Here is a 27,988-nt window from a genome sequence, read left to right as displayed (position 1 = left end):
GTATCACATTTAGGTCAGAACAAAACAAGGTTCTGTCGTAGTAATAGAGTTAATACAAGATGCATGTACTCAAAATGTAGGGTTTCAAATGTTGGTAGAGTGAGTGCTATATTGCCTGGCCTTTTTACCTTTTGAACAGATTTTTCAGTTTGTATTAGAGAGAATTTTAGATATTTGATATATTGCTTTTGTATGTTGACTTGTATGGTGTCTTCCTTTCCTAGGTATGACAGAGTTTTGTAGGGTTTTTCTTAACATGAGATAGTGTGCAGCATTTCGTTGTAACAGTGTTAGATTTGTTTGTAAGGATATATAGAATGGGAGACGATGACATGATTAACATGTTTGGCATGATCAATGCTCATGTGAAAAGACAAACTTGTGTTGGAATGTGTTTCTACTGACTGGGTTCTACTTATGGAGATAAAAGATATTCAGGAAATTTTAAAATCTCAATAGTTGATTAGTCAAATCTGTTTTGTGGCTGATGACAAAGTCAAGTCTAAGATGCCAGCTGCTCTCCCATGGTTTTATGTAAAGACAAATTATGGAGGAAAAAGCTTATAAATTGTTCCTAATTCACTAACTCAACTAGCAGATGAGACCCTGAAAATTAATGTCACCTTTAAATTTTTTTTAATCTTCTTGATGTGCATCCTGAAAATATATTTTTATTTCTCTAGAAACTCTTCACATTTATGTAACATTATCTTTTGGGATCTATGTGTACATACTACATAAAAACACATAAAGAATGCAAAAGACTTAGTCTTGAAGAAATATGTCAATGTCAGAATATAAAACATGTTCACATTTCACATTATTTTTGGGTAGAACTGCATTTGTCAAATAACTTGTTATTTTATTCTTGTAAATTGAAGTCTGGCAATTTTTTTCAACAAATTTATTTTTAATGAATCCTTTAGTTCAGTTAAAACTGGTTCAGATATCCATATTGTCTTCCATATCTGGCCCTGGAAAAAGGTAAAGACACTGTCCATGATGACAAAATATATTTTAGTGTTCAAATACAAATCAACTGAATTATGAACTCTATCAGAGAGTTATTGCTCTTTGATTAAAAGTTTCTGGTGCTTCCTATGTGATTTATTTCATTAACAAGATTTCAGAAAATTACAAACCAACTTTCCGTTTTAGAAAACATGAATTTGTAATCTCTAATGGGTGAAAAGTTTTGGACTTCTTGTACATTCTCTTGAATGGTCCCTGAGCCCCATATGTCATCTTGCTGTATGTATGTCAAAATTAAATGTATTGTTATCAGCATAATATCAGAGTTATGTATGGACATGAAGATTTTATTTCCATGACCTTGTAATATGTAACATTAAGTGTCCTTATTCATAAATAATTGACTATTCTAGTAGCAGTACCTTTAAGAAGTATTGAATAATTGTAATGCTATGGTTAATGGGTCATATCAATGGATTAACACCTGACAATGTTACACCTGTCTCAGGTAGTTACTGGTTATTGTTACACATTGATGTTTAATACCTGTCAAAGATAGCAGGCTGACTTTTGCTTGCTATATCACCTGTTCAAATTGTTTTCAATGGATGGATTATTGAAAGTGATAAAATTTTAATAATATTTTAAATACCCTACTACTTTTAAGAATATCCATTACACAAAAGAACATTAAAATGAAAAATGCTAAAAATCTGAATGGTATTTAAAGGTGTTAAAATGGACTTGTGGAATTCATTTCTTTACTTTTTATTAAAGTGATATGTGGAAATTTGTCGGGTTGTACATGTTAAACAGAAGTTGAATAAAAACCATTGAGAATTTAAATGTCTTTTCATGGTTTTTTGTCAATGTTTCCTTTTATCAATATCAAAACAAACAAAACGTTGAGAATAATTATAAGTTCCCAGACCTTTACTAAGTAAACACATAACAAAATTAAGAAGAAACTTTTATTTTGTCAGCCTCTTAACAATATTAATTTTATCCAAGCAATCCAGAATTTCCAGATGATGCCAGTCATGTTATTAAATCACCCAGACTTTTTTTTTTCTCTGGAAAAATATAATTAATCAGCAGTGTAATTCTACAGATATGGCAACATCTGGCCAAAGTCTGCACAGTTATTTGACATAATTGGAGAAAAGCTGATTTTCTTTTCCTATCTTAATACTGCAGTGTACACACTCTCTCTATAACAGGAGATAAGACATTGTTTTATAGTATTATATACGTCCAGATAGAACATGGACTTGGATGATAAAATGTTGTCTCAGTACATGTGTTAACTGCATTTCAATGATAATTGTCCTCCTCATAAATAGCTACTGGTGTCTGTATTAAGTAGGCTATATATAGTAGTTGTTTCAGTAAGAATCATAATATGTTAGCACTTAATGTGCTACAGGAACTGTTACTCTTATATTACAGTGCGTAGCACCTTGTATGGCAGGTCTATTGATTACCGCTATAACCTTGGTTCCCTTGATTACTCTTTCTAGCAGTACCAATACTTTTTGTTTGTAAGGCATACAGTACCTAAAATTTCTGTAAAAAACAGTACAAAGCACTATATTTTACCCTTTCTGCAGTACAAATCAATTTTAGGTTGAAACGTCACTCTATTACTATACTCCCTCTCAGTGAGTGAGTGGGTGGTGTATTGGAATCACTTTGTCCCTTACTCTCTTCGTCTGACCGTCTGAATTTCTTGGCTCGAAATGGATGGATCAGTTTCAAATTTTGGGTGTAGCTTTATGTTGATTTGACTGCTGTCAGATATCAACTTCATGTTTCATGGGACTTTGCTGCCATTTTTTGCTATATGGAATGACAGAAAATGAAAAAGGCTAAATATGTACAGCCCAAATATATACTGGTAGCTCTTTGTAGAAGTATTTAAAATTTTTAAAATCTTAGCAATAGGAAGCAAAGCCATGCCTCCTTATACTGAAATTTGTTATGAATCTTTTTTTCAAATTTTTTGTTGACAAAATAATAAAAAAAAGCCTGATACTTTTCTTGAACTCTGGGTAAGATGTATGTATTAGCATAAACCTTTTTTATACCCAAAGGTAATCACTGAATACTATTATTGTTTTCAGTATCATGGAACATGCATTGGCCCATTACCATGAAGATTTCCCTGGGCAAATTAACACCTGTTTTACTTTAATTGAGCATCTTTAAAGTATTATTAAGTGTAAGTGTTTTTAAGAATCAGGCAAAATGAGAAAAACAGAAACATGCATGTCAAAATCCCCCCAGTCTGACAATATAATTTTACTCAAGTACACTTTCTATATTTGAATAGACCATTATTTGATCTGTGCATCTGCCCTTGAAATGTTCATTTTAAGTGCATTTCAATGAAATTGTAACTCAATGGTCCAGTATGATATGGAAAATCTTGTCTATTTTCTTCTTTCTTATGATGCAAATAGTAAAATTGAACCTTCAAAATGGTGGATTTTTTCATACCATGTTTCACTCACTGCCTGATTATTACAGAGACTGACACTTAAATAAGTTTTAAGTTCTAGTAGTTATAATGAACATGTCACTCCTTGATAAAAGTAGACTTATTAACATCTTCTATACTATGAATACTTGGCATAGTTGAGCAAGAAGAAGGAATTATTACCTGCACCCTCTACTAGTTCTCTTCATTTGTTTAATTAACTCTTATGTAATAAAACAATACTAGAAACTGATAGCCATATGTTTTTTTTTCTAATTTCATTTTGAAATTAATTAATTTCTATTTTTATTTGAGGGAAAAATTGATTTTTAACTTCAGTGTTCTCGATGTAGTATTTTTTCAAATGGCAAATTCTCAGTGTAATCAATGACAGTCATTGCACGCCTTCCAAATTAGAACACAATACAATATATAACAAAACAAAGTTATTGAATAATAATCAATGTTCAAGGCAAAGTGAGATTTCTCAGAAGTTTCTTTCCCAAGAATAAAAAAATTTGTCAATTTTTTGCTGGCACCCTTCACATAAAACAATGATTTTTACTTGAGCTAATATTTGATCTAATAAAGAATTCGGAATACAACGTTACGGAACCATCTGCTATTCGTCCAATTGTTTCTCATATTTATAAATAATAGAGTAAAATGTCTTTGCAGCTATATTAAGCATGACAACTATGGAGGAAGCAGAAAACACCTTTGAAGCAGGTATTTATTTTCTTACTTGATGGTAACATTCTCTGTTTTCTACAAGTTCTATTAGACTCTGTTATATACCAGATCTACATATCTGTGTACCTCTGTGACTTACTTCTTTTGTGGTTAAATATAACTTTGTATACTTATTACAATGTACATGTATTAGAAAGTATTTTTAATCCCAATCTCAGTTTGTTCATAAGTGCACATCTAAGAGTTTTAAAGTGGTACATTTTGTACTTAGAATATGTCATCTGTACTTTTTGGAAAATAGATGGATATGTGACTGTGAAAGTAATTAATTTGTAAAAATGTACAATATTTAAAAAGTGCATATCATTTAAGATATGTGTCATTGGTTGGTTGGTAATTATTCAATGCCTGGGGTATGCATCTATTGTTTAACTATGACCTGAAATTCTAGCCAACAGTAAGCTTTGTAGCTGACTAATTTAACACCCATATAACTTATATTTTGAAAACATTAATTAAATGACACCACTACTTACAAAAAAGATGATTGGCCATATATTTTTTTCTTTTCCCATTGAACTTATCTAGGTATTATTATCCTTACATATCTTGACAAATAAAGTCCAAGAAAAGTTTTCACCCAACTGTTAAGAACAGGTGAAAATGTCAGTTTAACCATCACCTGTGATAATCATGACCTGTGGGATGTTTTCTTTCAAAAATGATCTTTATAATTGACTAACTGATGTATCAATATATTTTCCCACTGGATGATAATACTATCTAAGTTCCTGCTGAGGTGTTCAAGTAATTAATATGATGGACAGGTGCAAATTAACACTAGCTGAAGAAGTCAAAATAAATTTTAGTTTTCATTCAACCATTCAGGGGTTCATTCCTGTGCATTTTAATTTATTTAACCATATTATGTATGCATGTACTTGCATTTATAGTAATGAACTCTTTAAACGTTATTGTTTAGCTTCGTGCATGGGTACAGTTGAATTTCAATGTTTATATGTAAAAGAATGCTTGTATTATCAAAGAAATAAAGTTGATACCAATAACTCCCAATGAGCTGTTGTTGACTGACTTGACTTAAACTATAGTATTTGTACATCCCACTGGTGCCCTGTACATCTGCCAGCTGTTCTATTTAACTCACCATATGTCTGGTTCCCATCTGTGTATTGACCACAATTATTAATCAATAAATCAATAAAGCTCTAGAGTGTATCATTAGATAGTAGTTCTACATTTTTGTTGTTGTCACATTTTGAGGGTGATTTTTTTTCTTGGGGTTGGGGGTGGGCTTTCAAGAAGTAAATAACTATTTAATAAAATGTTATTTAAAAATTTATCTTGAATGTTGTGGCTCTTTTCCTCATGTCATCTAGCTACAGGAACATTTTTTACATACTTCCTCATGTATTTCCTTTTTGCTTTTGTTTTGTTTTGTATTGTTTTTTTTTTTTAAGTTTTCCTGTTTTTGTATTGCCAGGTGTAAAGTGTGGTATTGGATGATGTAAAATTATTTCAAGTTGTTGATGAATTCAGTACACCCCGTATGACATGTATAAAGTGCTATTTATTCCCCTGATTACAGAGAGAAAGATTGACTGATTAAGTTAGAACTTATTGTAGTGAGAGAGAATACCTGCAATACACCTGTCATTTCTCTTCTGTTCCCATCAATATCTTATCATTTATTAATTATCATAACCTGACATTCACTGGACAGCTTTGTGGACATTAATTATACATTGGATGCTTTTACAGTTTGTAAATATGATGTTGAAAACCATATTAACAGGTGAGATATTCAGTATTTTTACTTGAAAACAGATTGTTCAGTTTGGATGGGGGGAGCGACAATAACAACATACTCATTTAATTCTATCTGACTATGTTTTTTTTCCATTTGACATGTAGGTATACTAACTACAAACACTTGTTTTAGGAAAAGATGTGTTTAAAATTTAAATAAGACAAGCATAATGGAACATCCAATACCACACATGCATTTTAACAGAGATAAGAGAAATAGTTAGTTTACTTGTTCTATTGCTGCACCAGTAGATTTATATGTAGTAGAAAATAGGTCATAAAGATCCAATTTAAGTCCCAGGATATTTAGTTATCCAAATATTTCTTGAAGTAATTAACTGCTTTTTTTATGATCTTTACATTATTTGTGGATTGGGTCTACCCATCTGCTGCTATGCTAATTTGTGTCAGCTTTAAGCATGGCAAATATAGCAAAAAAAACATCATGAAAATACATAAATGTCATGACCACCGCATAGCTGAAAATTCACACCCAATCTATTTCTAAAGAAAAAAAATCAAAATTAGCATGCAATCACTTCAACTTGATATTTTATATATTTTAAAAAAAAATCTCTTGAATTTAATATGTGATATCAATTTAAAGGTTTGAAGATGATACGGGTATATCACATCTTAAGATAATACTTTATAGTGTCATACAGACATCCCTCCTCACTGGCATGTCATCTTGACTACATGTAATGATTTGAAAGCCTGTCATTATTAACTTGTATTATATTAGTATGATTCTGCATTTCTATGAAATGGCATTGGTTCATTTTATTAACTGGGTTACACCATGTCTTTGTGAACAAGTGTGATACTTTCCTATGAATAAAAAAGGTTGTGCAATATTTTTTGAACTTAGATCACACCACTTGTTTTTGACCTTGCTTGATGAGAAGTTACACAACATTTTTATGAACTTGGATTACACTAAGTTTTTTTTCTGAAGTAGCCTGACACCCCAATTGTTTTTGTCACCTGTTGTCTATTGTTTAACACTGGCAGCTCTAGTGGTGCCTGGAATTCCACTTTTAGTTCTGGTTTTCTCATCAGAAACAAAATGATAGCAGTCTGGCGCCAGTCATGTTTTTATTTCAAATGGTTACACATGCTAAACAATGTTAGCAGTGAGAGAGGTACTGTAGAATTTGGCCATGTGTTTGCCATATGGTAAAAGATCTGTTCTGTGTATGGCCTGCATGGAGAATCCTGTCACATTCTGCCAGCATCTGGACAGTCTTTAGGAGAGGATTATTCAATTTATTTCTGCCATCTTCTTTCTTTGATTAGAATCTAATTAGCTTTTGTGGTTTTCAAGTATTTTGACCCAGAGAGACTTCATTCTATTTCTGCTGCTATTATTGAGGAAAAAATTGATTGTAAGTTTGGATTAATTGGTTGTTCACAGGGGTTTCACAATGTTGTACCATTTATTTTTATTTCCTTAACCTCACTCCTTATGAACTAGAAGTTGAGCCTTATTAAAGAAAGTTTGACCTTATTTTGTTTAAATAATTTTGATTTATCAGTTACCTAGTTCGATGCACAATCAAATGTTCTAATTCAATTCTGACCCTTTTTAGGAATTTTTTTAATCATCATTTTGCCCGTAAAATTTTCCAACCATTTATATAGTATCAAACAAATAAATGATTATTTTCCAAAGGAAGTGAGTCATATAAATAAAGAGTTGGTGGACACATGGTTCTAGTCCTAAGGATTTGTAACAGTTGGTGAGGTTAATTACTGACAAACCGAACACTAACTTTACACAGTGACACATGTTTTATAATCCTCTTCATAACACAGTTGACACTGCGTTTTTTTAATGGTTAGCTATATTTACCCCATTTATGATTTGATAATAAATAAATAAGATTATTTTGTTACTTTATGTTTGTTGAACTGGTTCCTCTTTTTGGTGAATCTTTTATATAGGAAATTTCACATGTTGAGTAGTGGTTTTTACCTGTGTTACCTTAAGTCATGTAGCTGCTTGACTCTGTCATAATTATCTTTAGTAACAATATGTAAGGAAATCTATAACCCACACTGTAGTTTTTTTTTATAACTTTATAAACATATTAAAGATACTTCTGTGCTGTGCTGACAAATATACTGTGATGACACAGGCCCTGACATGTATTACTGTTTTTTTTTTGTTTTTTGTTTTTTGTTTTATTTCAAATTATAACAGGACATCTTAAAACAGGAACTGTGTATAGAAATTCACCTAAAAACCACTGTGAAGTACAAATGTAGATTTCATTGATGACTAACAACTCTATACTGCAAAATCACATAGCAATTTAAATATTTTTATTACTCTATTATTTTCATCCCCTTTAATCTGTGTCCTAGTACAAGTGTTCTTAGAAATACCGATTGAATAGTATAAAAATACCTGTATTGAAACATTTTAAGCTGTAGTGACTTAGATCTACCTATCATATAAGTTGAAACACCTTGAAGGATTACTGATGGCAGCTGTATGATTGAATCTCTTTTTTTTTTCATGTCAAGAAATAAAATGACAGTCATTTGAGAATTTTCTTCATAGTATAAATGGATATGATAGCCATAAAGATAGAAGTTGACTGAAGTGTTAATTAGGTAATGAGTCTGAACCATGATACAGAAGTCAATCTTTGATAATGGCAATGTCATTTAATAAATTTAGGTAGCCTCAAGTCAAACTATATTGTAGCAGTATGGCAAGCTAAAGTGGACAAACATCAATATTGTGTAATATTAGAAAATGAATTTTTAATATTACAAAATTCTTTTTTTAATATTAGAAAAGATTTTGTAATATTTAAAATTCATTTTCTAATATCACATATTCCTGATTTATTAATATTATAAAACATCACACATTTTGTAATATTATAAATTGAATTTGTAATATAGAAAATGAATTTATAATATTAGAAAATGAATTTGTAATATTAGAAACTCACTTTGCAATACTGCAAAATCAGTTACATTTTTAATATTACAAAATGATTTTCTAATATTAAAAAATCGTAATGGAATACAACAAATGCATTTTCTAAAATCGTTTTTTTTTTATATTAGAAATTCAATTGAATTTTTAATATTAAAGATGATTTTTTAATATTAAAAAAGTGTTTTGTGACATAAGAAATCTAATTTGTAATATTAGAAAATGAATTTGTAATATTAAAAAATGTAACTTTTAAAAATTTTTGTCCACTTTGGATTGCCATATAGCAGGAAAAGTGATGAGATATTATAATGTGGGTATATCATCAAATTAGTTTTGTACATCACATGTTCACTTCATATGCACATGATCCTCAGTTATATATTGAATATACAATATTATACTAGCAATTATTTCTGTACTAATTAAAAATATAGATATTGGTGTTTTTACTAGTAATTTTTATTTAAAGCAATTAATACATAGGAATATTTACTATTTGATAATGTATGATTGTGAATTACAATTTTAGTTGACTCATTGAATGTTCTAATTCATAATTAATACGTGCATATTTCATTGAGAAATAATTCTCTTTTTAAGTCAGAAACTCTTCAATTATCATGATGGAACACATTTTAGTGTTAGAAATTCTTCGCACAAATTTTAAATTATTGTTTGTCCTTTGAGACTGAAATCTATTTCAGACATTATAAAGTTGTTGAGAAATTCTGAAACAGCATTGTCTTGGAGACACTTAGTTAATCTGTTTATAATTGAATCATCACATGACTTCCACCTGACCTGGTCCCTATGGAGACATGTTCATTGGTTTAACACCTGATTATCTCCCATGGGGAGTAACTCGGTCCAAGGATATTTATATTTCTGACAGTTCCTGAAATGTTCTTTGCTCCCATCCTTATGATCAAGTAAATTATGTCTTAAGAGTTATATATTGTGTGTGCTTTCTGTCTAGGTGATACATAATGTTATATAATCAACATTTCAATTTTGAGACCACATATGAAAGGTAACCAGTTCAAAGGTCAAGTATGTGATCTCCTATTCATTTGAAAGATTCTTAACTTAAACAGATACAACCCAGTTTCTACTGTTTGTAAACAAAGTCCTACAATTATACTTAACCAGGCTCCAAATAGGTGTAATGTTTGGATACCAATGGCTGTTAAAACTGTTACAAATAACATTACTGTTATCATATCAAGATGATCATTAATCGATAAATTAAAAACCCAAAATTTCCAAATCATCAAAGATATCAAAATATCTTTTTATCTAAGCAAAAACTCCAAAAAATTAATGTATATTACATATGGAAAGTATCAGTGCATTATGTAAGAATGATGTTTTGCATGACCTTTGACCTGGTGCAGTGTTTTGATTTAGATAACACATGGTAAATGATCTTGCATTCCTCTCTGGTACCAGGCTGTCTACCAGCTGTAAGATTCCACAGATGTTACCTGTAACGAGTTTAACACAGGTGGCCAGCAGAAAATCTTACTTATTCCTCTCACCTCCCTATCTTTGTATAAGAGCTATGATGAAACAATGAGCAAAAAAATCAGTTTTCTCTAAACCTGAAACAGAAAGGGCCTTCAGTCTATTCTAAGTCTTCTTGTAGATACCATTACACCTCGTTGTAAATAATGATTTACTGAAACCTGTTGATTCAAGGCAGATTTTCACTTTGCACATCAATATTCTGATTGATGTCATCAAGAGTATTCTTCCCATCAATTTTCTAAATTTTGTCTAGAGCATTTGACTAGTGGCTAATACAGACTGAATGTACTGGTGATATATATATGGACAGAAAATTTGATGCCCTAGTTATTTTTTTCCTCCTGAGTGTAATTGACAGCCATAATTTTCCTTTGGAAAATTTTAACTCTTTTTTTTTTTTTTTTTTTATTTCACTCACAGTTATTAAATTTGATTGTCAGACAGAACAATTTAAACAGTTATTTAGTTCATAGTACTCTGTGACTTGTTGGAACAATGATTCTTAACTATCAACCTTTAAATTCAGGCCACTTACTTATTGAGCTAAGTGGAACAATTATTATCTAAATGACCAGAAACAAAAGATAGAAAAGATGTTTTAGAAAAAAACAAAAAAACTATTTAATGAGTTCAATACAATTATTACATTAATAGAGGCTAAAACATAAAATGCTACATATTCCAGTATCATAACAGCAACATATCACCATTGAAGTCTTCATTACCTTTGTAATTATTACCTGGAATCAAAGCAATGAGTTACTAAGTTCCTAAATTACCTTGCCATTATTATTTTCTTAACAGTATTTGTATCTATTTAAATATGGGAGTTCAAATCTATTTTATAATGAAGGAATTATACGTGACATACAGATTATCCTTCAGTAATGAGTGGTTTTCAATTTTCACTTCACTTGAGATGGTAAAATTAAGATTTTCAACATGTGAGCTCTAGCGAGCATGTTAATCCTGATTTTACTATAGAGAGTGGAGAAATAATTTGAATCAGGAATAGATTGAAGGAGAATCTGTTTCTCCAATGAAATCTGTTGAAAACTTGGAAATGTAAATAGGTGGGAAAGCTCTTGCAAAAATTTAAGTACTTACTCTGATGGACAAACTCTGTAACAGAAATCACTATTACTTAGGATTTGATGAGGGATTCAGTAGTGCCATATAACCCTGCTGCATTTTTTGCACCTGCCCCAGAACATGAATTTCTGGCCTCTGTATGTATTGTTCCATTTTCACTGTCAGTTTACTTCTGTGTTGCTGGAGTATACATGAGCAACTATTTTGCTGTACCTGTGTATAATGATGTTTTGGGGCCAACTGCAGTCTGCCCTGTGGTACGATGGTTTCCTTGACGTTCATTGAAGACCAGTGGGTGACCTTGGGCTGACATTTTCGTCTTGGTTAGGTTGTTGTCTCATTGACATTTTCACCATTTCTATTCTGGCTATGTATTTAGTAAAACAATGACAATACTCGTTTATTTATAAATATTACAACTTTTCCATGCTCCCAGTTTTTAGTGGAGTCCGAGTTGCTCATTTGCTTTTGTTACTTTGTATGTATGATTTTAGTTAATTTATGTTCTTTGTTGTGTATGTCTGTTTTTCATGTCTAGTCTTTGTCCCAGGATTGCATTCTTTTGATTACCGCTATAACCTTGGTTCCCTTGATCACTCTTTCAACAGTTGAATTTTTGAAGTTTTGAATTTTTAAAACTTACTTGCAAGAACTTAAAAAAAGATGGGAAGAATTAACATTCTTGTATTTTTATATGACTCTTTTAATAGGAATACTTTATGCAACATTATCAGTTTTTCAGGGATTTCTCTTGAGTTTGTAGATATCACACATGATGGAACAATTTCTTCTCCAACTAGTAGAAACAAACAAAATTAAAGAAATATATGTACAAATAGCTAATTAAGAAATCCTACAAATCAGTAGAGTTTAAAACATACAGATTTGTAATTTGCAAATTCAAATACATTTCTATAGTTAATTTTACTTGCTGCAATTACTTTAAATTTTACATATACAAGTCTAGTGATAATCATGTTTTGTTTATAAAGAATCAATACTAAATATAGACGTATCAAACAAGTCTTTATATGAAATCAGTAATATTATTACAGATATCCGTTCTATGTAAAGATTTTTCAGATTCTGTAAATGTAACAAATTTCAACATTTTATGTAGTTCTGTGGAAAATTTTATTCTCTAGAGAATTTTCCAATGAAAGTTTTTTTTCATAAGCAGGGTTAAAACCATGTATATTTTGTTTCTTTAACATTTGTAAAAACTTTCCATTTTATTTCTAATTAGATGGTATAGAACTAACATCACTTCACATCTGTTATCAAAGCCTGCCCTAATGATGATGTTGACTTCACAGCTGTTTTTATTTTAATTGTTACAAAAATGATACAATCATCCAGACATACCATATGGTTCAAAAGGTTGTAAATTGTGAAACCATTTATTTTTCAGTTTCCATCCTTAATTCTCTGACTCTTTCATTTTTTCCATCCAGCCAAGCACCTGTTTCAATATTTTTCTGTTTGTCACCTGTTTCTTGTATAAATATTTTACCTGCTATCAATATATTCGCTTGAGGCCCATAGACAGGGAATTTTCAGTTTATCATCCCTTTTTTATTTTAAGAGTTTGAAAATGTTCAATGTTTATTGGTCACCTGCTTCTTGTATTAAAATAAAATAAAATAAATAATTGCCTTTACTCATAGAACTCATACAAAGACTGTTGACAATAGTTGGCCTAATCATAACTAATCTATTGCTGAATCTCCTGGGGCCTATTTAAAGGGAATCTTTGTCATGTGTTCTACCTGATCAGAACTATTCCATTAATATTTCCCCTGGGGCTTGTATATAGGAAATCTCTGTCATATGTTATACCTGATCAGTCCTGTTTATTAATGTCTCTCCTTGGAACATAAACAGGGTCCCAGCTGAATTATTAATGATGGTGAAACAAGTGAGAGATGAAAGGCTTGTGTTAGATCTATTAAGGCTGTCATCATGGTTTTATTGTTATTGTAATCTCCAGTAATAGTCCTCTGCTCCTGTCAATCACTGCTCATTAAGTAAATTGATGACAGGGATTTCAGGGGATTATTGTGTAGCTTCTTCTATTACTGTCTCATCATTCTGTCACTCACTAATATTTTATATCAGTTTCACTCTGCAATAATTTCTGAATACATTGAGACATGTATACTAGTAAGTCTGTTGAGATGCTGATGGTTAACTCAATCTTTGCAGTTTGATATCTTTATTTTTTTTTACAATTTTTTTTCTATTATTGTGTATAGTTCATAATATATTGCATTGTTTCTGTTATGTAAATAAGATATTAACTTCAAATTTCTATTTGAATTTTTTAACATGAAAGATAACTTAGAAAAATTACTTTAAATTTTGCACAAAATTAAAAAAGTGTAAAAGTTATTTACAAATTTGTACTGAACTATTTTCAACTTTAAAATAAAGGTTCATACACTAAAGTTTATATTTTGGTCTGACTTTTGCAAATGTGATATGTTTTTTATCTGAGTTTTCAGACTGATGTATTTTTTTGATCTGAGTTTTCAGACTGATGTATATTTTTGATTGTAGATTATAATTAAGTACAGTTTAATCTGACATTTTTACCTGATGCTTGAGACAGTGGTATTTAAATACCCTGGTATATTTCCTGATATTTGAGACTTGGTATATTTTTACCTGTTGTCAAGGGTGGTATATATTACCTGATGTTTGAGACTGTGGTACATTTTCACCTGATGTCAACTGTGGTTTATATTACCTGATGTTTGAGACTGTGGTACATTTTATCTGATGACTGAGCCTCTTGTATATTTTTACCTGATGTTTGAAAATGGTTTTTTTTTAGATCTTGATATTTTTCTTCTGTCATGGACTGTGGTACATTTTTTAACCTGATGTTAAAGTATGTGGTGTTATTCTTCCTGGTTTTTGAGGCTGTAGTATTTTATGACATATCTATAGCATCATATCAGTCTATTTTAACTGTGATTTTCAGCTCTGATAAGATTACTTTATGAACAGTAGACATTTATTAGTTTAACATTCAGTTTAATTCTTGTTAATGGTTTATTTCTGACTTTAACAATGTAAATTTCTGTTTAAAAACAAGGATTCTATCTTGAGCAATAGAAGAATGTGACATACTTTGCTTTAAAAATATCAGAAATATTCAAAAATATGACCAAATTGCAGGTTGCCACGGAGAGTAGATATATTAAGGAAACAGTGTAATGTCAACATGGGAATAGATTAAATTATCATCATCTCATAGAATCAATACCCTCCAGGAAAACAATCCATATAGTTACAACAATATTGTTCCTTGTCACAAAAGATTTATATTTTTATTTGTTTTTGGTTCTGTTGACTTTGATGACAAGGATAAGCCACAAGGCATTTATGAAGAAAATTAATTCATGAAATATTTTTTATTGACATCCATTGATTTTAAGAAACTTTGAAGGAAGTTAGCTTTAGATTAATTTGTTTTTCAGTTATTTATGTCTAAGTTAAAGACTATCAAAATAACCACTCAAATATATATAACCTTTGATGCTGTGAATATACAAACATTGTGAAGTTTTATATTTATGGGAAAATGTGAAACTGGGTAGTAATCACAAGGAATTTTTCATAATTATTTAAAGTGAGATTTTCTCAAGATTTCAAAAATTAACTTGTATTTAGTATTGAAAAATTGAAGTTTATGTTAAAAAAATAATACACCCTATATACAGTTCTATATACATTAATTAACTGAAATATTTATAGTCTGCTTCTTGAGCTATGTATACTTCTTTGTAAATAAACCATAATTTCCATCAAGGCTCGGTCAGTTGGTTCTATTCCTCAGAGATACCCCATTGTAGATTTAGAGTATCCATAGTGAATACTTTTCCAATTCTGTACCAAAAACTTACCAGAAGTTACCAGAAATGTTTATCAAAAGATTATTTACAGAGAAAACAAATTGACTAATTTAGTGAATTAGTTATGTATACACACAAACAATAGTATGATTGGTTCAACCAACAGCTTAAGTAAGTGATAGCCCTAATTACTGGTATAGTGGATACAGATCTGATGGAATATGTTCATCAAAGAGAAACAAAACCAAAACCACATGAAGTGGCTCCAGCACCATAGCTTTGTGATTACAACCTAATGAAAGAAATGTGAAGATAATACAAAGCAGATATCATACCTACACAGGAAGGAGGAACTTATTAACACCTAGACATGCACAAGTATTGTACCATCTGTTACATATTATACTTAATTGGTCTTTATTTCTGGGTTTTTGGCCAATACTGAAGTTCTCATTGCATTCCTGGCCTATTTCTGTTCTGTTTACTCATGTTTAACATTTGTTAGACTCCAGCCTTACAGAATATATGTATTAGGCATACTTTTGTGATTGGGGAGGGGTAAAGAGGAAGTTCTTATATTAGAACAAGTCTTTTAAAACCTTTTGGTTTTAGTTGATTTTGCCCCACCCTCATTAAGGCTCCATTTACAAATAGGGATTCAGGTTAAGTGTTAAAAGGATCACAGCCCCCCAATTTTTGTCCAGAATTTGGCAAAAATGAGCCAATGATGATATCCAGGACACCCCACACTTCTCCTTTTATAAATGAGTTCCTGTATTGGACACCTTTTTTTGATAAGAGCTCAATCTGCCCCTAGGTTTACAGCTCACTTATATCTTGAGTCTGAACAATAAATATAAATTTAGATTGAATTTGTTAATGTACAGGTATGAAGGTTTTAATCCAAATAAAACTACATGTATAGATGTCTATTTATTATTACAAAGTATGTCTGATGACTTGTATGTACTGCATTTATATTAGCTTTTGACTTACTGATATCGTAGAGGATGTGGTCTTAGTAAAGTGGCCTATTTCTAAGATTGCTTCCTTAATTTGGTACATTTCTTTTCTGAAATCAATTTAATAAAAGGTGAAGGAAAACAAGTAACATAATTCAGTTGAAAAGTTAAAATTAAATTAATAACCACTGCATTTTCCTAATTACAATGTATCATTTGTGGTAAGACTGTTGACGACCTTATGTCACCTAAATTCAACTCCCCTTTCTCAGGCCTCTGTTCTGTTTGTCATTTTTCAAGAGGCTAATGTTGATTGGCTGTTGTGAAGATACATCTGACTCCCAAGAGGAAAGCAATATACATGGAAGGCCATTGATTCAGTAGCTGTTTATATTATTGATGGATGTTGTAGTGTTTGTATATTGACATATTTGACAAAAGTTGTTGTCAATAATTGGTGACTTCTGTTCAGTTTTCTATGGCAATATCGCTCTGGATAAAAATAAAAATTGTGGACTTTTTATGTGTGAAGATTTGTGTTTAATTTAGAGGGATCAGAAGCATGTTCTGATGTTTTAAATGTGTAAGTTTTTCTTGCAATTTGTTTGTCAAAAAGCATGCTATGATTATTTTACTCCTGGGTTATTATAATTTAAAAAAAAAAACAACAAATATTTTCCTTAAGTTTAAAAATAATGGTTTTAAATTAAAATTTTCTTTTTTATACATGTATAAGAATTTTCCCTTCTCATAATGTATTTATCGTTTTTCTTATTTTGTGATATTGTTTCCCCATTACACTTGATGTTATAGCTGAATGTGACAATTAAATTTCATCAAAACAAAGCATATACATGATAATCAGGATCCTAAAAAAAATCTTAAAGGGATCCTTTTATTGTATTGCAATATGTTATGTTCTTATTAGTCCATTCCTTTTACAATGTTATGTCATGTTGTTAAATTGTAATATCAATGCGAGGTTTCACTTCTTAAATCACAAAGATATGCTTTCTTTTCATTTTAGTACTATATGTTATTAATTTTATCCCATTTGTTTAAAATAGAAACTTAAATGCTGGTTTGAAATTTCTCTTGCTTACAACTTTGCATTAATTTATGGGAAGAAATAAAATCTTAAAATCATCAGTTTGCATCTCAGAGTGTTTTTTATACAATGCTAACAGATTTGAACTTTTCCTAATTAGATAACAAAAACATAAAAAAAAATTATGTGGGTGCAATATGCTCTTGTACGGCTTGAAGGAAATGGAAACTGATTAAAACCAGCACAAGACACAATCATAAAACTTCAATCTGATTAATGCCAGCCAGTCACAAAATCTGTCATAGATTAGAGGTATAGGGGTCCACCTGTTTCTTCATTCTATAGCTGACATGAAGCATGACTTGAGCATGTAAGACACGCCCCCCTGTCAGATGGTTAAAGTCTGCCCATGCTGGTACTCTGTTCCAGGTAATTAATTCTCTATAGTCAGATGTAATAGGTTTTATTACTTGTTTATTAATTATCTGATGGGAACTGGTGTTAAAATCAGCAAATTACCACGCCCACCTTTAGGTGGTCAATTTGTTACATTTGATCATAAAGTAAATGACAATCCACTCAACTGAAGTCATTAGATACTTTATATCACAAATACCAAGCATTGCATCAAAGCACTTCAAATATGGTGAATATTGGTGGGTTATAATTCAGGATCATGTGAACCTCCTGGATGTGTTAATTATGTTAAATGAATTGCTGTTGTTTTTGCTTATCTAGCACGGAGACATTTAAACTTGTGAATAAGACACATTTCATTTTGACCACTGGAGTTTGATTACAATCTTTATATGGAATGTTTGTAGCAGTGGAGTTCTTTAGGAATGTTTGTGCCTTAAATTGTTGTTAATTATCTGGAAATATAAATTATCTTTGTTCTTCTAATGCTGGTATTATTTCACTGAACATACAGTTGACAAGTATGCTCCTATGTAAAAATTTATAGATGTCATTGTTTTAAAAATAATCATAGAATATACTTGTGTTTATTGCTAATTAAGTGATCATAATAAGTAAGTAATTTCAGTGGAGTAATGATTAAATGTATTGATACATGAAATGGCTGTACCAATATACTACATGTGTTACAATGAAGCATCTGGATTGTAACAGTCTGTTATATTGTTTGTCTTTGTTCTAATTTAGCTGTGTGGCTGCTGATGTAAAGCTCTGCTGTGATGTGGACATGTGCTCTGTACATACTCTTTTTTTTATCAGTTAATTTTTTCCACTGCTATTAATTTGATTATGACTAAACTTTGTAAACATCTAAATGCTGAATGTTCTATTAGTTACCCTTTAGGCAGTATTTTAAAAATAAGAAACATGATTCTCTATACACCAGTATATGTTTTATTTTTTTATTTTTCAGATTTCCGTGAGAATATAATGCCAGAATCACCAGAGATAAAGACACCAAACCAGCACTCACCATTAAACATGACAGGAGGAATGGGGAGCACAGTGAGGGATGTTCCCCGCCCACAATCTGGGGGCACTGCCCTGCCTGGTAAGTTACTATGAATGTGGAGCACAGTAAGGGATCTTCTGTGTCCAGTCTGGGGCGCTACCATACCTGGAAAGTTACTTTGAGATAAGTTTGTGGCCAGTTAGAACTTTCCTACATACAGTAACAGGGCACTGCTTTGTCAGATTATATTAAAACAAGTACCTCATTCTTAACATTCCTTACAGTTTCTGCCACAGACATTTACTGATTATCAAATGTTAGTTAAACAAAAATACATGAAAAATTTGCTGACAAATTGTAATATGTTTTTTTCATTTATATTCTTACATAAATTTTGGCCTTTTCATGATAATTGATCAAGGAATAAAATGTAGTTATTAAATTTGAAAATCCAAAATTGAAAATCATTGAAAGTCAAAATAGAAGAGAAAAATAAGTGTTTCTATAAACAATTATGATTGTGTAGATAAATAAAAGTTAGTATGAGACTAACAACACCTTTCCTTTTATCTGAAGTGACATCTGTTAAGACCCAGCATGACTGTTATCTTCTCTAATTGTTAACTAAACACTTGATTAAGCTAAGTAGATGTTTACAATCATTCTTCATGGAGTAATGATTATCTGGTCTGGTTCCTGCTGTGAACAGGAACACAGTTATTTGTGGTAGTTAATTGATTATATAAAGTCATCATTATCTTGTGTTTATTAGACTAAATAGACTGACTGTTTATCATGAGATATATGTACCCTGTCTATTCATGGCTGGCTGTTTACTCATGTGATATATGTACCCTGTCTATTCATGGCTGGCTGTTTACTCATGTGATATATGTACCCTGTCTATTCATGGCTGGCTGTTTACTCATGTGATATATGTACCCTGTCTATTCATGGCTGGCTGTTTACTCATGTGATATATGTACCCTGTCTATTCATGGCTGGCTGTTTACTCATGTGATATGTGCTCTGTCTATTCATGGCTGGTTGTTTACTCATGTGATATGTACCCTATCTATTCATGGCTGGTTGTTTACTCATGTGGTATATGTACCCTGTCTATTCATGGCTGGTTGTTTACTCCTGTGATATGTACCCTATCTATTCATGGCATGTCTGTTTTTTTTTAATAAAATGTGCTGTTGCTTAATTTTAACATTTTTTTATCCATAAAATGATCTGCACCACATCAGTCTTGGCATGCTCATACTGTATCAAACTTACTCTCACCATTTTCTGGTTGCAAATTTAAGAAGCATAAAATGGGAACCAGGAGACAATATCCACTAGAAAATTACACAAATCAATTTGATTTTGATACTGAAGTAAAAAAAGTTTTAAAAAATTTTAAAAGTGAAACAGATTTTTATATTTTTTCCTTCATATTGATTTAAATGCTATGAATTGCAATTTAAATACAACTTAAAACATAAATGGTCATGAAGTGTATTATTTTCTATTTTGTAATGGTCATGAAGTGTATTGGATTATTTTTTATTTTGTAATGGTCATGAAGTGTATTGGATTATTTTTTATTTTGTAATGGTCATGATTTTGAATATTTCTGAAATAACTTACTATTTAATTTATTGCCATATTTCTTTAAAAATATCCATTTGTGTTTTTTTAGCCTCAGGTAATCATTCACCGATTGGAAGTATCAATGGGGGAACAATGTCTCCAAACCTATTGGTCAACACATCAGCAAGTCAGCAGCTTCCGCCAGCTTGTGGAGCACGACAACTAAGTAAACTGAAACGATTCCTTACAACCTTACAACAGTTTGGTTCAGATATCTCTCCAGAGATTGGTGAACGTGTTCGTACACTAGTTCTTGGACTTGTGGTATGTTCAATTCATTGTATCAGTAAAACAGGACTCAATTGCTCTTCACTCTTAATTTTATATGAAGTAAAATATGCAGTAAGAGAAAATGGTCATATTAATGCATTGGTAAACTCATTGTCTTTTAGGGATATGTGGGCTTAAGTATTAAAAATTAATCAAAAACTATATTAACTTCAACATTTTATGTAAAAAAGATAAAATGAAACTATTAAACCTAAGCAATAATAAGAGTGAAAACACATTTATGGTGAAAATTAGAATATTTAAATATTAGAATTATGTTCAAAAACATGGGGAAAAATGGTTTAAGTTTCTGCATAAAAACTTAACGTTCATTTGTTTATCATATTCCAGAATTCTCATTTGTCAATAGAAGAGTTCCATGCCAAATTACAGGAGGCAACAAACTTTCCACTAAGACCATTTGTGATACCATTTTTAAAAGTAAGAGCGCAGTTAATGTGGCAAGGGAAATAACTCTAATATCTTTTTTCAGACAACAGTGTTGAATGAACACTAAGTATCCAGAACAATATTACTCTACTTAAGCTTACTTTTGAGCTATGAACTTTAAAGAAATTTTAAGTTTACTTTTGACTTATGATCTTTATTATTATTGAAATATTTGAATTAATGCATATTACATTTGTGGATGGTGACTTTAAGGTCAATCTTAAATATGCACATATGTGGATGCTGACTTTAAGGTCAGTCTTAAACTAAATGTCAAATATCAGAACACACTTTGTCATTTATTTTGACAAAAAAGAACTTATATAATCATTTTTTAACAAAAAATGTTTTTAGCTATTCTTTAAATCAGTTTGTTCTCTTCCAGGCTAATTTACCATTATTGCAGAGGGAATTATTACATTGTGCCAGGATGGCTAAACAAACACCCCAGCAGTATCTCTCTCAACATGAACAGATACTATTTGACCACACATCTCCCTCGAATGAACCCCAAGATTATTCCAGTGAATTTAATGAGAATGGCAAAAGGCGATCATCTCCTGATAGGTAAGTACTTCTGGTGTGTTGTTGTGATTCAATTGGAAGGATATATGAGGTGTATATAGAATTCTTGTAATGGCGCTGTTATTGAAGTGGTGTTTGACTTCACTTTAAGAGGAAAATATTTTGATTAGTGCTGCATTTAATAGTGGTTGGTGTTGTGTTGAAATACTGTGGTAGGAGTTAATGGTAAGTAGAGAGGTGTATGTGAACCCTTGTAGGGATATATTAACTAATGGTAGGTAGAGAGGTATATGTGAACCCTTTTAGGGATATAATTTGGGTAACATATTCTTATTTCTGGACTTCAATGTGTATGGGGAGATATAGTCATGTAACTCTGTATGGGGAGATATGGTCATGTAACTGACTAACTGTATATGTGGAGATATGGTCATGTAACTGTATATGGGGAGATATAGTCATGTAACTGTGTATGGGGAGATATAGTCATGTTTGTAGTAAACATGGTTTTGTTGGAGTAACACAAATGCTTTTCTGCAGCTTGCCATTTGGGATGAGGAGTTCTTCATCTTTGGAGACCCATGGATGGTCTTGAGCTGACATTTTTCATCCCGGTGAGGTTGTTGTCTCTTTGACATATTCGCCATATCCATTCTTGTTTTCTGAAGTAGTGTACAATTGTATGTCTTAAATGGAGAAACATTGTGTAGCGTTGTTTAGCTGTACTTAGAAGATTCTGTGATTTATGATTGAAATGGGAACAATTATGTTGTGTACTTATCAGAAGACCTCAACGGGGTATTACTAGCATTAAAAATAGAAAAAAATTACTCTGGGTTGAGAATAAAGAAAAAAGCACTTTTGATCTCTTTGAGTGGTGTATCTACACTGGATTCAACATTAATTTGCACTGGTACCACAAATCTTAAAACATAGTTGTCAGAAAATACTGAAAATTGAATGGTTTAGAATGTACATGCTATTTGTACTGATATAAGAATGTTTGTGTATTAACATTAAGACCTTAAACTCTCAAAAATAAGTTCAAACTGCATGAATTTATTTCTTTAGTTTATCAATACTTAATAAATTTCAAATGATTAAACCATGTTTTGTTCTTCAGATATTTTGAAAGAATTTTTATTAGTTTAAAGGATTGTTTTTTTTTTAATTTTCTAAAATTTGGTACGATATTATATACATAAGAGTTTTCATAATATAAAGTGTGAGTGAACTTTTCAGAAAACAGAAGTATGTCTGAAAATGATGACGAATTGATTTTGTTGAAATTTAAATGCATAATGAATTATGAGAAAGGGGAATGGATTTCATGATGTGTTTTTATTATCATTATTTAGGCCTAGAGAGAATGGAATAGACCATCCAGACCATCCTGTAAAGAGATTACACAGTTCACGTATCAGTCCTAATGGAATATTGAATCTAAATGTTGGACCAATAAGATTAGAGGATGTCAATTTGTCCAGAGAATTGCGGGAACATGAGCGACAGGAGAAGACACGTCTTGAGCACGACTCACTGGACAGGAAACATGACAGGGATCAAAATTTTCCTTCATACAATAGTAGGTTGTTATTGTAAACTTCAGAAAATCTCTGATCAGGCAGGTCCTGGCACCACAAAACTTGAGAAAATCTCTGATCAGGCAGGTCCTGGCACCACAAAACTTCAGAAAATCTCTGATCAGGCAGGTCATGGCACCACAAAACTTCAGAAAATCTCTGATCAGGCAGGTCCTGGCACCACAAAACTTAGAATTAAGTCACAGATTACTCCTAACTGGTTTTGATGTCATAATATTCCAAGTCTTTGATTAGGGTTGCCTTGGAAGTTAAGAATGTTCTCTGACTTAGATTTATAGCACATGGACAGATTTAAAAGAAAATAAAACAGAATTAGTTCTAATTAAGTTGATATGAAATTCAAATGTAATTCAGTATGTCATAACTTCTGAAAATATACATTTGATATTTATATTTGAGACATGTATACAAAAATCTATATTTATTTTTTTTACAGATTACACTAGATCTGATTCGTTTGATCCATTGGATAGACTGGATGATGATTGGAGACATGTAGAAACTGTAAGTGTAATCAAAGGGCAGATAACTCTTATCTTCATATTTATAAATACATCATCTATCACCTTGTTAAAAAAAAGTAAGTTTCTCAGACATAAATATTTACATAAAAGTACAGTTTACTTCTAATTATAAGAATGATAATTTTGCATTTGATTAACACTGCAAGTAAAAATGAAATGTGGTTCAGAGGGAGATTATTTGACAGAAGAAAATACATGCATAAAATACAGAGGTACAAGCCAAATGTAAATTGCATAAAATACAGAGGTACAAGCCAAATGTAAATTGCATTTAATTACATTGGACTAAGCAAAAAAAAAAAAAAAAAATTCAAGACCGCTTGGGCTTCAGAAAACAATTCATAGGCATTTTTTCTGACTGATTTACAGATGTTAAACTGTATAATTGGAATGGTAGACAAGACCAAGAGAGCATTAGCTGTATTACAGGAGAGAAGTTTACGTGATAGAGAGGAGTTGTCATTGTGGATGAGACGACAAGCCGAGGGTATGGATCAAGATTTAAAGAAAAGATCATCAGATATGATGTCCCACACTATCAGACAGACTGAGGACAGAGTTACAGATGTTAGAAGAAGAGCAGGTATGTTTGTGCCCCATTGTCATGAATTAAATTTTTGGATTTTAGAGGAGATTGACAATAATACAGTGAATATATCTAAAATGGAGACCAAAAAATTGTCGTAATCAGACATAATTAAAATTCTTTCACATTAATTTAATTATATTTTGAACCAGGGACAACCAAATACCTGTTAGCCAATAAACTCTGCAGTCCAGAAGGGGTTCAGTTTATACATATATCACTGTAATTAAAATCATGATATATATGTTATCAGAAAAAAAACTAAGGCTGCAAAATGATATGGATTTATTTCATGGTACAGATTTTTATGGTCAAAACTAACAAAATTTGCTATTGTTTCAGAAGAAGCCGTGAATGAAGTGAAGAGGCAGGCGATGTTAGAACTACAGAAGGCTGTGAAGGCTGCTGAAATGAAGGCTAATGATCTGGTTACAACAGAGAGAATTAAAATGGAGAGGGCAATTACAGATGCCAGGAAACAGGCTCATGATGAAGTCATGACGAAAATAAATCACCAAGAAGAATCTAGTGAGGTTAGAATCTTGTTTATTTAATTCTTTCCTGGAATCAATGTTAATGTAATTCAGAGAGAAGTCCACTAAGTTTACCACAACCAATTACATTTAAGTTATATTTTATACTTAATTATTTTTATTAGTTGACATTTGGTTTTACAGAGAATTAGTTCTTTCAAATTTTGATGGAAACTTTTTTTTTATTTCTGTCTACGTGTCTGTCTGTTTGTCACTGAGCTTATGCATCAATCAGTTGCTTAACATAAAGCCAACTTGCTCAGAGAAACAACATAATTTAGAAATTATATTATAGTTGAATGGTGTATTATTTTAGAGCTGTTGGAACTGTGGACGTAAAGCCAGTGAGACATGCAGTGGCTGTAATGTTGCCAGGTACTGTGGCTCCTTCTGTCAACACAAAGACTGGGAAAATCATCATCTTGTTTGTGGTAAATCTCGATCAGAGTCCAGAAAATCTGGAGCAAGTACTCCTCAGGAAACCCCTGAAGTTACTCAACCAGAACCGAGTCCATCTAACTCAATAGAACGTTTGTCACCAGGTTCAAGGTCAGGGTCACCTACAGAACTAAAAGCTACAGAGGCATCCAGATGAAACTCGGAATGCCACAATGGCAGTGCTTGTATTGTTTTGTTTTTATTGTTACTGTTATTCAAAAACAAAAAGAAAAAAAAAGAGAAAAAGCAGGTGTGAGAGATGTTTTAAAGATAATATGGTACATATAAATGGTATTTTTTGTTGTATCTACTGGTGTTTTACACAGCTTGTATATATGGTTTAAGCTGACAATCTGGTTTTTCCTTTTCAGCTGTCTAAAGGGAGGTAACTCAAAGTTTGTCTCTGAAAATATTTTTTATTTACTCATGTAAAATAAATATAAATTTGTATTAAAAGATAGCTGCTAAAGTTAATTCATAGTAAAACAAGATTATTATTTAGGATGTGGATATTTGTAAATGAATGTGTTTTGGAAATCATTGTGGGCTGGGTTTTCTTCTTTGGTGCATACTACTGAAATGATGGAAGACAGTAGAAGAAATATACATCTGTAGAACCAAACTGTTTAATGGTGGAACACATTAATATTTTAAGTGTTATTTGAGGTATCATATTTAATATGTTACTCTGTTGTTAAATGTGCTGAGGTTTCAAACTTTTGAAGCATAATAAATATATGTATATATTGTAATATGTCCAATGCACAGCATTTTAAGTTGTAATATGTAAGAATTGGCAAATCTGTGATTATCTGTTTTTTAAGCTTTAAGTTTTATATATTTTCCCTTCATTGACTCTTTTCTATAATATCCCCTCGGCAGGTTTCCGATTTATTGGATATGTGAAGTAGACAGGCCATCAAGGGGAGATAGATCTTATAGTGCTGAAGTCTCAACATTGTAGATTATTTTGAAGAAGGAATTTTGGATATATTGTACAGATCATTTATAGTTCTTGTTGTAACCTTCTGCAGTTTTAACAGAAATTTAAATTAACACAAAATTCTAATATTCACCAGTCTCCCTTGATGTTTTTCTATGGTACTCTCCATGAAATGGTCCCATTCATTTGTGTTTAAAGTATATATATTTATTTTTACTTGACTTCTCAGCTGAGGTATTTTCAGGGTAATTTATAAAGGTTAAGTATTATGTATTATGGCATTCTGTTTTATTTTCTTGTTATTTGTATTTTTATTTCATACTCATTTTAGTCCCTTTGTGCCAATTCTGTTTCCTTTATTTTCATTTATATTTGTGTGAGGGGAGGTAATCCATGTTTTATTGTGAGTAGTCAGCAGGCTAATAAAGTGCTGGTTAATTTCTGGTTCATTTAACTCAAGCTTTGTTAAAAATTGAAGGATGAACCTTTTTTTTTTCATATGTTCATATGCTCTTTGTTCAAAATTTGCAGGATATTTTTGATTCACTTCAGTTTGAGATTAATATTGTAATTTAAATATTTTCTTTTTTATTGCATTTTTATTTGAATTAAATTCTGCTTCTTTCCATGGATAAGTAAGATTTTAATGCAGTTTATTTTCTCTCGTTATGTAATAATTTAATGTTAAAGCTTCTCCGATTCTCCCTATAGATGTGTATGTATGTGCAATATGTCCTCAATTCTCTGTCTCATCTTATCATCTTGTCAATAAAATACTCTAAATAATAACCCTTTTTATCATTATTTGGCACTGAAAAGACTAGAAATCTGTTTTAACCTACCCCTGGATAAACAGGAAACCTGTGTATGGTTGGTGAACACATTCTGTAGCCTGAAAAGGATTTTGTTTAGAGATGTTTCACTATATGTGCTTACTCAGGGCAATAAATGACAGAAAAACAGTTAAAAAAATCAAGTTTAAGTTTAATCAAAGTTTAATCAAAGGAAAATCTAAAGATCTTGATCCAAGGGATGAAGATGAAAGAAAGAAAAAATGAGAAAGAAACTACCAACTATATACATAAACCATGAGAGAAACAAAGAGAAAACTAAAAGATAAAATAGGAAACTGAACTCCACTTTAAGAAAATCAGTAGGGACAAAAATGCTTTTAACTTTTACACAGCAACTCCCTGATATTTTTGTACACATATATTTAGTACTTATCAAATCAATGTTGATTCAATAGTTTAGGATTTCAACTAAATCCTGTAGTTGACGCACATTACATGAATAATGCATTTTTGCTTTAAAAGGCTAGGAAGTAGGTCAAGTCGATAAAACAGTTTGGAAAGAGCGATAATACAAACTCGAAAAATAATTTCAGAGCATATGAAAGCATTTACAACCAGTTCGTTTAAGTGAATGAGCGACCGTACTCCAAAAAGCCCATCAGGTATCTAGAGTTTTGTTGTCTAGGTAAGAAATGAATCCACGTAGAGAAACGTCTCCAGCCAATGTTTATGGTGGTGAATGTAAATCTATCAAGTGACCACATTAATTTTCCAGTATTCATATTGGTCATTTTCAAAAAAGATCGATATCAGTTTCTGGAATTCCTGGAAA

The 27,988-nt window shown here is 31.2% G+C and overlaps 1 protein-coding gene across 15 annotated transcripts in view; it reads left to right on the top strand.

Annotated features, from left to right (window-relative positions):
* LOC148616052 (protein CBFA2T1-like) overlaps window positions 1-27,151 on the top strand; it is a 77,102-nt gene extending 49,951 nt beyond the window's left edge. For 3 of the 15 annotated variants that reach the window (XM_088582712.1, XM_088582711.1, XM_088582701.1), the window contains 9 exons: window positions 18,810-18,947; window positions 20,539-20,753; window positions 21,111-21,200; window positions 21,595-21,776; window positions 23,093-23,319; window positions 23,775-23,842; window positions 24,232-24,445; window positions 24,791-24,981; window positions 25,298-27,151. In XM_088582712.1, the coding sequence (XP_088438838.1) occupies window positions 18,827-18,947; window positions 20,539-20,753; window positions 21,111-21,200; window positions 21,595-21,776; window positions 23,093-23,319; window positions 23,775-23,842; window positions 24,232-24,445; window positions 24,791-24,981; window positions 25,298-25,576 (1,587 nt within the window). In that variant the 5' untranslated portion in view covers window positions 18,810-18,826 and the 3' untranslated portion in view covers window positions 25,577-27,151. Of the gene's footprint in view, window positions 1-3,095; window positions 3,194-4,129; window positions 4,181-5,751; window positions 5,958-15,765; window positions 15,788-16,713; window positions 16,955-17,617; window positions 17,849-17,939; window positions 18,076-18,165; window positions 18,358-18,500; window positions 18,633-18,809; window positions 18,948-20,538; window positions 20,754-21,110; window positions 21,201-21,594; window positions 21,777-23,092; window positions 23,320-23,774; window positions 23,843-24,231; window positions 24,446-24,790; window positions 24,982-25,297 lie in introns of those variants that run through there. The other 12 variants (XM_088582703.1, XM_088582700.1, XM_088582704.1 and 9 more) reach the window with 11 other exon arrangements.
* Window positions 27,152-27,988: the final 837 nt, after the last annotated feature.

Source organism: Perna viridis, chromosome 5 (genome assembly GCF_037379345.1).
Source record: "Perna viridis isolate PV_CMFRI_1.1 ecotype Kerala chromosome 5, ASM3737934v1, whole genome shotgun sequence".
Classification (NCBI taxonomy): domain Eukaryota; kingdom Metazoa; phylum Mollusca; class Bivalvia; order Mytilida; family Mytilidae; genus Perna; species Perna viridis.
The sequence above is the reverse complement of the archived record's forward strand: the minus strand, read 5'-3'. Positions and strand labels throughout refer to the sequence as shown.